The 11,417-nt window shown below is 48.3% G+C and overlaps 1 protein-coding gene across 1 annotated transcript in view; it reads left to right on the forward strand.

Annotated features, from left to right (window-relative positions):
• Positions 1-11,417, forward strand: part of atp9b (ATPase phospholipid transporting 9B) — a 412,539-nt gene that overhangs the window by 90,859 nt on the left and 310,263 nt on the right. The window contains exon 3 of the mRNA XM_072466981.1: positions 294-444. Within this exon, the coding sequence (XP_072323082.1) occupies positions 294-444 (151 nt within the window). The remainder of the gene's footprint in view (positions 1-293; positions 445-11,417) is intronic.

Genomic DNA, 11,417 nt, shown 5'->3' on the forward strand with positions numbered 1-11,417 from the left:
TTTTATTATGATACCTCCTGGGCAGTTTGCAAATTGGAAGAGTAGAATGATTGGATAGAGAAAGAAGAGATTATTTATTTCTGATGTGTGAGAGCAGTGAGCAGTTCTTTGTGAGCACTTTTCACTGACTCGGGAACAATTGCTCTGATGCAAAATATACCTGGGAAGGAAGAAAACGTTATCAACAGATGGTACTAAACCAATAATTTTAATATGATAGAATTGCTTACTACTATAATTTACTTCTGATGCATGAAGCATAGGTGAATATTTAGGTATTTTGTGTCTTTCAGTTGCTGCGACTGTCTGGCTAATATCTGTCGGAGAAAGAAGCAGCTTAAAGCTCGCACGGTATGGCTGGGACATCCAGAGAAGTGTGAGGACAAATATCCAAGAAATGCCATCAAAAACCAGAAGTACAACCTCTTTACATTTGTACCTGGGGTAAGTTAAGTGAAAATTTGGTGTTCTTTTTGGTGTATTGAAATACGTAGAAGTTACAAATTGAAAGTAGTGCTTTTAATCTAATCCGTCATTTCCAGTGTTGGTATATATACACCCTCTCTGTGTAGTCTTCATCAGATTTACCCAGACATAAGCAAACACAATGAGAACATGGAAAATAATAAAAGCCAATTCTTCCCCGCAAGATGACAATCACAATGTTGCCTACACTGTATCATGAACAAATATGTCAGTCGATTACTACAATTTCCAAACTTCTTTAACATTTTTTAAACTTTCATCCTTTTTTTTTATTAAATATTTTATTGAAAATTTTTGGTCAACCAACACAGTACATTGTGCATCCTTTACACAATATTATAACAACACAAATAACAATGACCTATTTTATAAACAAAAAATGAATAAATAATAAATAACAAAAATGAAAACTAGCCCTAATTGGCAACTGCCTTGTCACAAGTAACACTCTCCAAAAATATAATTTAACAGTCCAATATATAATTATCTGTAGCAACGACCTATACATACTATACAGTGTATATTAACAACCCTGAGAGTCCTTCTGGTTCCTCCCCCCCCCCCCCCCCCCCCCCCCCCCCCCCGATCCTGGGCTGCTGCTGCTGCCTTTTTCCCATTCCGTCTATCTTTCTGCGAGGTATTCGACGAACGGTTGCCACCGCCTGGTGAACCCTTGAGCCGACCCCCTTAGGACGAACTTAATCCGCTCTAGCTTTATAAACCCCGCCATGTCATTTATCCAGGTCTCCACCCCCGGGGGCTTGGCTTCTTTCCACATTAGCAATATCCTGCGCCGGGCTACTAGGGACGCAAAGGCCAAAACATCGGCCTCTCTCGCCTCCTGCACTCCCGGCTCTTGTGCAACCCCAAATATAGCCAACCCCCAGCTTGGTTCGACCCGGACTCCTACTACTTTTGAAAGCACCTTTGTCACCCCCATCCAAAACCCCTGTAGTGCCGGGCATGACCAAAACATATGGGTATGATTCGCTGGGCTTCTCGAGCACCTCGCACACCTATCCTCCACCCCAAAAAATTTACTGAGCCGTGCTCCAGTCATATGTGCCCTGTGTAATACCTTAAACTGAATCAGGCTTAGCCTGGCACATGAGGACGACGAGTTTACCCTGCTTAGGGCATCTGCCCACAGCCCCTCCTCGATCTCCTCCCCCAGCTCTTCTTCCCATTTCCCTTTTAGTTCATCTACCATAGTCTCCCCTTCGTCCCTCATTTCCCTATATATATCTGACACCTTACCATCCCCCACCCATGTCTTTGAGATCACTCTGTCCTGCACCTCTTGTGTCGGGAGCTGCGGGAATTCCCTCACCTGTTGCCTCGCAAAAGCCCTCAGTTGCATATACCTGAATGCATTCCCTTGGGGCAACCCATATTTCTCGGTCAGCGCTCCCAGACTCGCGAACTTCCCATCCACAAACAAATCTTTCAGTTGCGTTATTCCTGCTCTTTGCCACATTCCATATCTCCCATCCATTCCCCCCGGGGCAAACCTATGGTTGTTTCTTATCGGGGACCCCCCCAAGGCTCCAGTCTTTCCCCTATGCCGTCTCCACTGTCCCCAAATCTTCAGTGTAGCCACCACCACCGGGCTTGTGGTGTAGTTCCTCGGTGAGAACGGCAATGGTGCTGTCACCATAGCCTGTAGGCTAGTCCCCCTACAGGACGCCCTCTCTAATCTCTTCCACGCCGCTCCCTCCTCCTCTCCCATCCACTTACTCACCATTGAAATATTAGCGGCCCAATAATACTCACTTAGGCTCGGTAGTGCCAGCCCCCCCCTATCCCTGCTACGCTGTAAGAATCCCTTCATCACTCTCGGGGTCTTCCCGACCCACACAAAACCCATGATGCTCTTTTCAATCCTTTTAAAAAAAGCCTTCGTGATCACCACCGGGAGGCACTGAAACACAAAGAGGAATCTCGGGAGGACCACCATCTTAACCACCTGCACCCTCCCTGCCATTGACAGGGATACCATATCCCATCTCTTGAAATCCTCCTCCATCTGTTCCACCAACTGCGTTAAATTTAACCTATGCAATGTGCCCCAATTCTTAGCTATCTGGATCCCCAGGTAACGAAAGTCCCTTGTTACCTTCCTCAACGGTAGGTCCTCTATTTCTCTACTCTGCTCCCCTGGATGCACCACAAACAACTCACTTTTCCCCATGTTCAATTTATACCCTGAAAAATCCCCAAACTCCCCAAGTATCCGCATTATTTCTGGCATCCCCTCCGCCGGGTCCGCCACATATAGTAGCAAATCGTCCGCATACAAAGATACCCGGTGCTCTTCTCCTCCCCTAAGTACTCCCCTCCACTTCTTGGAACCCCTCAACGCTATCGCCAGGGGCTCAATCGCCAGTGCAAACAATAATGGGGACAGAGGGCATCCCTGCCTTGTCCCTCTATGGAGCCGAAAATATGCAGATCCCCGTCCATTCGTGACCACGCTCGCCACTGGGGCCCTATACAACAGCTGCACCCATCTAACATACCCCTCTCCAAAACCAAATCTCCTCAACACCTCCCACAAATAATCCCACTCCACTCTATCAAATGCTTTCTCGGCATCCATCGCCACTACTATCTCCGTTTCTTCCTCTGGTGGGGCCATCATCATTACCCCTAACAACCTCCGTATATTCGTGTTCAGCTGTCTCCCCTTCACAAACCCAGTTTGGTCCTCGTGGACCACCCCCGGGACACATTCCTCTATTCTCATTGCCATTACCTTGGCCAGGACCTTGGCATCTACATTTAGGAGGGAAATAGGAAATAGTTCCTTCTTTAAGAGAAGCGATATCGTTGCTTCAGACATAGTCGGGGGCAGTTGTCCCCTTTCCTTTGCCTCATTAAAGGTCCTCGTCAGTACCGGGGCGAGCAAGTCCACATATTTTCTATAGAATTCGACTGGGAATCCATCCGGTCCCGGGGCCTTTCCCGCCTGCATGCTCCTAATTCCTTTCACCACTTCTTCTACCTCGATCTGTGCTCCCAGTCCCACCCTTTCCTGCTCTTTGACCTTGGGAAATTCCAGCCGATCCAAGAAGCCCATCATTCTCTCCCTCCCATCCGGGGGTTGAGCTTCATATAATTTTTTATAAAATGTCTTGAACACTCCATTCACTGTCTCCGCTCCCCGCTCCATCTCTCCTTCCTCATCCCTCACTCCCCCTATTTCCCTCGCTGCTCCCCTTTTCCTCAATTGGTGTGCCAGCAACCTGCTCGCCTTCTCCCCATATTCGTACTGTACACCCTGTGCCTTCCTCCATTGTGCCTCTGCAGTGCCTGTAGTCAGCAAGTCAAATTCTACATGTAGCCTTTGCCTTTCCCTGTACAGTCTCTCCTCCGGTACTTCCGCATATTGTCTGTCCACCCTCAAAAGTTCTTGCAGCAACCGCTCCCGTTCCTTACTCTCCTGCTTCCCTTTATGTGCCCTTATTGATATCAGCTCCCCTCTAACCACCGCCTTCAACGCCTCCCAGACCACTCCCACCTGGACCTCCCCATTATCATTGAGTTCCAAGTACTTTTCAATGCACCCCCTCACCCTTAGACACACCCCCTCATCTGCCATTAGTCCCATGTCCATTCTCCAGGGTGGGCGCCCTCCTGTTTCCTCCCCTATCTCCAAGTCCACCCAGTGTGGAGCGTGATCCGAAATGGCTATAGCCGTATACTCCGTTCCCCTCACCTTCGGGATCAATGCCCTACCCAGCGCACAAAAGTCTATTCGCGAGTAGACTTTATGGACATAGGAGAAAAACGAGAACTCCTTACTCCTAGGTCTGCTAAATCTCCACGGGTATACACCTCCCATCTGCTCCATAAAATCTTTAAGTACCTTGGCTGCTGCCGGCCTCCTTCCAGTCCTGGACTTCGACCTATCCAGCCCTGGTTCCAACACCGTATTAAAATCTCCCCCCATTATCAGCTTTCCCATCTCTAGGTCCGGAATGCGTCCTAGCATCCGCCTCATAAAATTGGCATCATCCCAGTTCGGGGCATATACGTTTACCAAAACCACCGTCTCCCCCTGTAGTTTGCCACTCACCATCACGTATCTGCCCCCGTTATCCGCCACTATAGTCTTTGCCTCGAACATTACCCGCTTCCCCACTAATATAGCCACCCCCCTGTTTTTCGCATAGCCCCGAATGGAACACCTGCCCCACCCATCCTTTGCGTAGCCTAACCTGGTCTATCAGTTTCAGGTGCGTTTCCTGTAACATAACCACATCTGCCTTAAGTTTCTTAAGGTGTGCGAGTATCCGTGCCCTCTTTATCGGCCCGTTCAGCCCTCTCACGTTCCACGTGATCAGCCGAGTTGGGGGGCTTCCTACCCCCCCCCCCCTTGTCGATTAGCCATCACCTTTTTCCAGCTCCTCACCCGGTTCCCACGCAGCTGTATCTCCCCCAGGCGGTGCCCCCCCGCCCATCCTCTCCCATACCAGCTCCCCCCTCTCCCCAGCAGCAGCAACCCAGTAATTCCCCCCTCCCACCCCCCCCGCTAGATCCCCCGCTAGTGTAATTACTCCCCCCATGTTGCTCCCAGAAGTCAGCAAACTCTGGCTGACCTCGGCTTCCCCCCGTGACCTCGGCTCGCACCGTGCGACGCCCCCTCCTTCCTGCTTCTCTATTCCCGCCATGATTATCATAGCGCGGGAACCAAGCCCGCGCTTCTCCCTTGGCCCCGCCCCCAATGGCCAACGCCCCATCTCCTCCACCTCCCCTCCTTCCCCCATCACCACCTGTGGGAGAGAGAAAAGTTACCACATCGCAGGATTAGTACATAAAACCCCTCTTTGCCCCCCACATTCGCCCCACCACTTTGTTCGAACGTTCTTTTCAATAACCCGCTCATTCCAGTTTTTCTTCCACAATAAAAGTCCACGCTTCATCCGCCGTCTCAAAGTAGTGGTGCCTCCCTCGATATGTGACCCACAGTCTTGCCGGTTGCAGCATTCCAAATTTTATCTTCTTTTTATGAAGCACCGCCTTGGCCCGATTAAAGCTCGCCCTCCTTCTCGCCACCTCCGCACTCCAGTCTTGATAAACGCGGATCACCGTGTTCTCCCATTTACTGCTCCGAGTTTTCTTCGCCCATCTAAGGACCATTTCTCTATCCTTAAAACGGAGGAATCTCACCACTATGGCTCTGGGAATTTCTCCTGCTCTCGGTCCTCGCGCCATCACTCGGTATGCTCCCTCCACCTCCAACGGACCCGCCGGGGCCTCCGCTCCCATTAACGAGTGCAGCATCGTGCTCACATATGCCCCGACGTCCGCTCCCTCCACACCTTCAGGAAGACCAAGAATCCTCAGGTTGTTCCTCCTTGCGTTGTTTTCCAGTGCCTCCAACCTTTCCACACATCGTTTCTGATGTGCCTCCTGCGTCTCCGTCTTCACCACCAGGCCCTGTATATCGTCCTCATTCTCGGCAGCCTTTGCCTTCACGACCCGAAGCTCCCGCTCCTGGGTCTTTTGTTCCTCCTTTAGCCCTTCGATCGCCTGTAGTATCGGGGCCAACAGCTCTTTCTTCATTTCCTTTTTGATCTCTTCCACACAGCATTTCAAGAACTCTTGTTGTTCAGGGCCCCATGTTAAACTGCCACCTTCCGACGCCATCTTGGTTTTTGCTTGCCTTCCTTGCCGCTGTTCTAAAGGATCCACTGCAATCTGGCCACTCTCTCCTTTTTCCATCCGTGTCCAGGGGGGATTCCCTTCTGGTTTACCGCACAGTGTTTTTAGCCGTCAAAATTGCCGTTGGGGCTCCTATCAAGAGCCCAAAAGTCCGTTTCACAGGGAGCTGCCGAAACGTGCGACTCAGCTGGTCATCGCCGCACCCGGAAGTCTTTAACTTTCATCCTTGTCCTGCAGTACAGATTGTGTGGTCTTTTTGCAATCTACCTCTGTTTAGATAAAAAATGGCCCATGACTATACTTAACCATGAAAAGTATTGCAGCGAGCCTCAGGGTCTAGAATGCACTGCCTGAGTGTGTGGTGGAGGTATATTCAATCATGATGTTCAAAAGATAATCACCTGAAGAGAAACAATTTGCAGGGCTAAAGGAAAAGATAGGGCAGTGGGACTAGTTGATTTGCTCTTGCAGAGAGCTGGCAGGAACATGAGTCTCGTGGTCACCCCTTGTGTTGTAAGCATCCTATGATTCTGTGGTGAGTAAACACCATTCCTGTTATGAAAGTAATTGGTGATTTAAAAAAAAATTGTAAATCTCTTCGCAAATATATCAGCATTGGCACCTCCAAGGATTCGCTGGGCATTGCATTTAACCGCAAACCCCACCCTACATGGGAGGCATGATAGCACAGTGGTTAGCACTGATGCTTCACAGCGCCAGAGTCCCAGGTTCGATTCCCGGCTTGGGTCACTGTCTGTGCGGAGTCTGCACTTTCTCCCCATGTCTGCATGGGTTTCCTCCGGGTGCTCCACAAGTCCCGAAATACGTGCTATTTGGGGTAATTTGGGCTAGCTGAATTCTCCCTCCGTGTACCTGAACAGGCGCCGGAGTGTGGCGACGAGGGGGTTTTCACAGTAACTTCATTGCAATGTTAATGTAAGCCTACTTGTGACAATAATAATAAAAGACAATCTTGAACCTTGCAGGCCTGTTTGACAAGGTAAAGAATGACCATATTTAAACTTTGCAGTAACTTCAGTGTCTAGCCAAATAAATACAAATGCTCATATGTTCATAATTTTCAGCAACAAATCAAAAATTGCAGTTGTTGACCAACGTTGAAGTAGGAGCAGTCTTTTAATTAATTGTTTACAAGTAACAACTAATTTGAGTTTGTTGTGGTAGAGCAGCTGTTGCAAATCACCTGAGGCCATGGATTAACTTGAATTTGCTCGCTACAGATTTATAGAACAGAACAAAACAAAACCTTTCACCTGTAGCAGAAGCTTTGACTTGAAGTTTGCTTTTAAGCAGTAAACGTGTAGCATTTTACAATGAAACTGGTTGAATATCAGTTCCACTGTTTGATTTCTTCCTACTCCTGGCTGCACAGAAACAGCTCATTTGCCCCAATAGCTCCACATGAGTCTCGTCCTGCCACTCTTCATGTAACCATATCAGCACAATATCATAGTCCTTCCACCATGTGCTTGTCCAGCTTCCCTTTCAAGGTGTTTTGCTACTTGCCGCATCTGCACATTGTGCTAGTGAGTTAATATTCTCACCAGTCTCTATGTGAACTTCCTATTGGATTTCTTAGTGACTATTTTGTATTTCTGACTCCTAGTTTTGGTCTCCCTTACAAATGGAAATATCTCACCTACACCTACCTTCTAAAACCTTTCAATAATTTCAGTGGGTCACCCCTTGGCCTTCGCTTTTCTAATGTTTCCTGATGGATACAACTTTGTGTTGTATATACATTCTATTGCAATCACTGATGTACCTGTTTGGAAGTTCTGGCAGCATCGGGCCAGGAGATGCCAGGATGTGGGGGTGGGCAAAGCAGGAAGTTTAAATAAATTTGAAGGAGTAATATGGTTATGGAGAGCTTTCTGGTGAGCATTTGGTGTTGGATAAAGCACAAACGTGCATTTAAATTGCCCATGTGTGGAGTTTAAAAATAAATTGCCATTTTCAAGGAAACACATGTTGATTATTAAGATTATCAACAAAACCGATGCCACAGACTTGAAAAAGAGCATCGCAAAAACACAAGCTTTTGAATTGAAGTGTTGTGATTAAAGCTGGAAAACTCACACGGACTGCCTGATTCACTAACTTTTAAAAATTTTACTTTATATTTTCTCCAACGTAATAAAAGAATATGACTTATTTGGTTGTTATTTAAAACAAAAGTAATGTCAATCTGTGTCCTGATTCTCACTTAGCTTAATGAAAGTGCATATGCATACCTATATGCATACCAAGAACAGAAAGCTTGAGAAACTTGGCATCACCACCGGCAGCAACCAAGCCACCCCCGGTGTCACAGTAGAAAACAATACAGGGAAATCTATTGTCAACTTGTCAGACTACACCCTTCAACCAGATGAAATCGAAGTCCTCAGCAGAGGGCTCAATTTCTGCACCACCACCAAAATGGACCCCATCAGTCTCGCGGCAGACACGGAGGAATTCATCAGGCGAATGAGGCTCCGGGAATTCTTCCACAGACCCCAAGCAGACTACCAATGAACCGGAACAGCAGACCGAGAGATCTGCGGTGCGGCAACCGAAGAGGAAAGAGTCGAATTGGACCCCTCCGGAAGGCCGCTGCCTTAGACTCGACATGTATGCTCAAGCCGTCAGGAGTCGCGTCAATGCCAGATTCATCAGTCGCATTCACAAGACAGCCCCGAACGTCACCCAAGCACAACGCAATGCCATCCGCGCTCTCAAGACCAACCACAGCATCGTCATCAAACCAGCAGACAAAGGGGGGGCCACTGTCGTACTGAACAGAACGGACTACTGCAAAGAAGTATACCGACAACTGAACAACCAAGAACACTACAGACAGTTACCCGCAGATCCGACCAAGGAACACATCCGCCAACTTAACAGACTGATCAAGACCTTGGATCCAGATCTTCAGAGCACCCTACGTGCTCTCATCCCACATACTCCCCGCATTGGAGATCTCTACTGCCTCCCGAAAATACATAAGGCCAACACACCAGGCCGCCCTATCGTTTCAGGCAATGGGACCCTGTGTGAGAACCTCTCTGGCTACATCGAGGGCATCTTGAAACCCATCGTACAAGGTACACCCAGCTTCTGTCGCGACACGACGGACTTCCTACAGAAACTCAGCACCCATGGACCAGTTGAACCAGGAACATTCCTCGTCATAATGGACGTCTCGGCACTCTACAACAGCATCCCCCATGACGACGGCATTGCTGCAACAGCCTCAGTACTCAACACCGACAACTGCCAATCTCCAGACGCAATTCTGCAACTCATCCGCTTCATTCTGGATCACAACGTCTTCACCTTCGACAACAAGTTTTTCATCCAGACGCACGGAACAGCCATGGGGACCAAATTCGCACCCCAATACGCCAACATCTTCATGCACAAGTTTGAACAGGACCTACTCACCGCATAGGACCTTCAACCGATGTTATACACCAGATACATCGATGACATTTTTTTCCTTTGGACCCACGGCGAAGAATCACTGAAACGACTACACGATGACATTAATAAGTTCCATCCAACCATCAGACTCACCATGGACTACTCTCCAAAATCAGTTGCATTCTTGGACACACTCGTCTCCATCAAGGACGGTCACCTCAGCACTTCGCTTTACCGCAAACCTACGGATAACCTCATGATGCTCCACTTCTCCAGCTTCCACCCTAAACACATTAAAGAAGCCATCCCCTATGGACAAGCGCTCCGTATACACAGGATCTGCTCAGACGAGGAGGAGCGTAACAGACATCTACAGACGTTGAAAGATGCCCTCGTACGAACGGGATATGGCACTCGACTCATCGATCGACAGTTCCAACGCGCCACAGCGAAAAACCGGACCGACCTCCTCAGAAGACAAGCATGGGACACAACCGACAGAATACCCTTCGTCGTCCAGTACTACCCCGGAGCAGAGAAACTACGCCATCTTCTTCACAGCCTTCAACACGTCATTGATGACGATGAACATCTTGCCAAGGTCATCCCCACACCCCCACTACTTGCCTTCAAACAACCGCGCAACCTCAAACGAACCATTGTTTGCAGCAAACTACCCAGTCTTCAGAACAGTGACCACGACACCACACAACCCTGTCATGGCAATCTCTGCAAGACGTGCCAGATCATCGACATGGATACCACTATTACACGTGAGAACACCACCCACCAGGTACGCGGTATATACTCGTGCGACTCGGCCAACGTTGTCTACCTCATACGCTGCAGGAAAGGATGTCCCGAAGCGTGGTACATTGGCGAGACCATGCAGATGCTGCGACAACGAATGAACGGACATCGCGCAACAATCACCAGGCAGGAATGTTCCCTTCCAGTCGGGGAACACTTCAGCAGTCAAGGGCATTCAGCCTCTGGTCTCCGGGTAAGCGTTCTCCAAGGTGGCCTTCAGGACCCGCGACAACGCAGAATCGCCGAGCAGAAACTTATAGCCAAGTTCCGCACACGAGTGCGGCCTCAACCGGGACCTGGGATTCGTGTTGCATTACATTCATCCCCCACCATCTGGCCTGCGAAATCCTACCAACTGTCCTGGCTTGGTACAATTCACACCTCTTTAACCTGGGGTTACCCCATCTCTGGATCTGTAAAGATTTAATCACCTGCTAATGCTCGCATTCCAAGCATTGTTTGGCATCTTTGAATTTGTCTATATATGTGTTTCTGGAACAGACCTCTTCATTCACCTGAGGAAGGAGCAGCGCTCCGAAAGCTAGTGACATCGAAACAAACCTGTTGGACTTTAACCTGGTGTTGTAAGACTTCGTACTGAGCTTGATGAAAAGCATAGATGGTCGTAGGTCAATGATTCAAAGATTCAGTGCAAATGAGGCAACACGTAGCAGCCTGTGAGGCTTGTTAGCTGCCATTATAACCATGGCCGTAACCTGTTGAACAATTGTTAGAAATGATGTGGACTCAGGAAAACATAATTTTGTGTTTTTGGAAATCTTTTTCTAAAAGACAAAAAACGTTTCAATAATGGTTTCAACAGCCCAGTCATGGTTAGCTTTTGTGGGTCAAGCAGTCTGGATTGACCGCTTCTGAAATTCAATTAAGTGAATGGATCTCCTGTGTTGCATACACAGGTTGCCTCTTAAATTAAGCATTTGAATGGATCCAATTTTGAAAGGTCATCGACCTGAAACATTGGGCCGGAACCTACTGGAAAAATAATGGTGTGCTAATGACATATACTG

This window comes from Scyliorhinus torazame, chromosome 11 (genome assembly GCF_047496885.1).
Source record: "Scyliorhinus torazame isolate Kashiwa2021f chromosome 11, sScyTor2.1, whole genome shotgun sequence".
Lineage (NCBI taxonomy): Eukaryota > Metazoa > Chordata > Chondrichthyes > Carcharhiniformes > Scyliorhinidae > Scyliorhinus > Scyliorhinus torazame.